Raw genomic sequence first — 2,600 nt, forward strand, 5'->3', positions numbered from 1 at the left:
GCTTGGTTCTCTTTGGTGGAAAGAAACAAATAAACTTAGGAGTTTATTTTACAACTTAATAATGACATAATGCCTCATTGGTAAATTTCAACATCACATGTAATACAATTTGTACTATGATAAACCCTCTTAATGTCAGTGGTGAAGTGTCATGTCCATGAGGTCATGTGACTAACACAACAGCTCCTCTAGTGGTGAAGTGGTGAAGTGTCATGTCCATGAGGTCATGTGACTAACACAACAGCTCCTCTAGTGGTGAAGTGGTGAAGTGTCATGTCCATGAGGTCATGTGACTAACACAATAGCTCCTCTAGTGGTGAAGTGGTGAAGTGTCATGTCCATGAGGTCATGTGACTAACACAACAGCTCCTCTAGTGGTGAAGTGGTGAAGTGTCATGTCCATGAGGTCATGTGACTAATACAATAGCTCCTCTAGTGGTGAAGTGGTGAAGTGTCATGTCGATGAGGTCATGTGACTAACACAACAGCTCCTCTAGTGGTGAAGTGTCATGTCCATGAGGTCATGTGACTAACACAATAGCTCCTCTAGTGGTGAAGTGGTGAAGTGTCATGTCCATGAGGTCATGTGACTAACACAATAGCTCCTCTAGTGGTGAAGTGGTGAAGTGTCATGTCCATGAGGTCATGTGACTAACACAACAGCTCCTCTAGTGGTGAAGTGGTGAAGTGTCATGTCCATGAGGTCATGTGACTAATACAATAGCTCCTCTAGTGGTGAAGTGGTGAAGTGTCATGTCCATGAGGTCATGTGACTAACACAATAGCTCCTCTAGTGGTGAAGTGGTGAAGGTCATGTCCATGAGGTCATGTGACTAACACAATAGCTCCTCTAGTGGTGAAGTGGTGAAGTGTCATGTCCATGAGGTCATGTGACTAACACAATAGCTCCTCTAGTGGTGAAGTGGTGAAGTGTCATGTCCATGAGGTCATGTGACTAACACAATAGCTCCTCTAGTGGTGAAGTGGTGAAGTGGTGAAGTGTCATGTCCATGAGGTCATGTGACTAACACAACAGCTCCTCTAGTGGTGAAGTGGTGAAGTGTCATGTCCATGAGGTCATGTGACTAACACAACAGCTCCTCTAGTGGTGAAGTGGTGAAGTGTCATGTCCATGAGGTCATGTGACTAACACAACAGCTCCTCTAGTGGTGAAGTGTCATGTCCATGAGGTCATGTGACTAACACAATAGCTCCTCTAGTGTTGAAGTGGTGAAGTGGTGAAGTGTCATGTCCATGAGGTCATGTGACTAACACAATAGCTCCTCTAGTGGTGAAGTGGTGAAGTGTCATGTCCATGAGGTCATGTGACTAACACAATAGCTCCTCTAGTGGTGAAGTGTCATGTCCATGAGGTCATGTGACTAACACAATAGCTCCTCTAGTGGTGAAGTGTCATGTCCATGAGGTCATGTGACTAACACAATAGCTCCTCTAGTGGTGAAGTGTCATGTCCATGAGGTCATGTGACTAACACAATAGCTCCTCTAGTGGTGAAGTGGTGACATTTCAGCAGCTCTTATATCCACCAAACTTTACACGTTCATTCATAACTAATTATGGATCTTTAAGCAGTGGGGTTTGTTGACACAGACTTCAGAGCCTCATTAATACAAACATGGAGCACATTGATTATTTTATGGCTGTTGACAGTATTTTATAATTTATGATACAAAAGTACCTCCTCAATTCCCTCAAGTGAGTGGAAGTGGAAGGTGTGAGACCAGATGCTCTCCCCTCTCACCTCAGGGACTCCTTCAGCCGCTCAGCCAGCCTCGGTTTGGGGGCCCACGTCCCTTTTTGAGCCACTTCATCCAGACCAACCTCATCCAGAACCCTCCTCTGCACAAAATAGTCCCCAGCGGAGCGCTCCCTCTTCTCCATGTCCACGTGGCCGACAGCAGAGCTTCTCCACACAGTGTCCTCCTCTCCCAGAGGCTTCAGCTGCTGCTTCAACAGAAACAGAGCGCTGTGAGGGGGCCGACCTCGCTGCTCGGTACTGATTGACAGTGTTCTGATGGGGGGGGGGGGGGGGGTGACTGTTCCTTGGTATGTGTGTGTGTGTGTGTGTGTGTGTGTGTGTGTGTCACCAACCGTTCCAAGCCTGCGCTCCCTGACCTCTGCCTTGGTGGCAGCAACATCTCCCTCTTGAAAGAGGAAGACGGTCCAGACGTGTCTCATAACTTGAGGCTTTTGATTGTAATTGAATGAAATCAAACACTTTGGTCCAGCTTTCAAATGGAAGGAACACACTAAATGAATTGATTGAGGGAATATGAACAACAGAAAACAACAACACACAATAACACACTGACGAATGGCGACGGCCGGGTTGGTGACTGCTGCTTTAGTGCATGTAGGAAAAGAGCTTCAAACCAACAGCTAGTGGTGTGTTTCAGATTGACTGAAACATCTTATCTTTATGGCTGCTGAGCAGATAGAGTTACTCTCTTTCCATCGTCAGCAACGTTAACACAACATGAAGGAGACAGCCATCTTGTTTTCTGAACACAACACGTGAGATCTAGTGCAAGCCTTCCCAGACAGACACCATGTGTCAACACAGAATACAGGGGTATCTC

The 2,600-nt window shown here is 46.2% G+C and overlaps 1 protein-coding gene across 1 annotated transcript in view; it reads right to left on the bottom strand.

Moving 5' to 3' along the window:
- Positions 1 to 1,902, bottom strand: part of LOC130203048 (solute carrier family 26 member 6-like) — a 44,453-nt gene extending 42,551 nt beyond the window's left edge. The window contains exon 1 of the mRNA XM_056428940.1: positions 1,763 to 1,902. Within this exon, the coding sequence (XP_056284915.1) occupies positions 1,763 to 1,902 (140 nt within the window). The remainder of the gene's footprint in view (positions 1 to 1,762) is intronic.
- Positions 1,903 to 2,600: the final 698 nt, after the last annotated feature.

This window comes from Pseudoliparis swirei, chromosome 12 (assembly GCF_029220125.1).
Source record: "Pseudoliparis swirei isolate HS2019 ecotype Mariana Trench chromosome 12, NWPU_hadal_v1, whole genome shotgun sequence".
NCBI classification, from domain to species: Eukaryota; Metazoa; Chordata; class Actinopteri; order Perciformes; family Liparidae; genus Pseudoliparis; species Pseudoliparis swirei.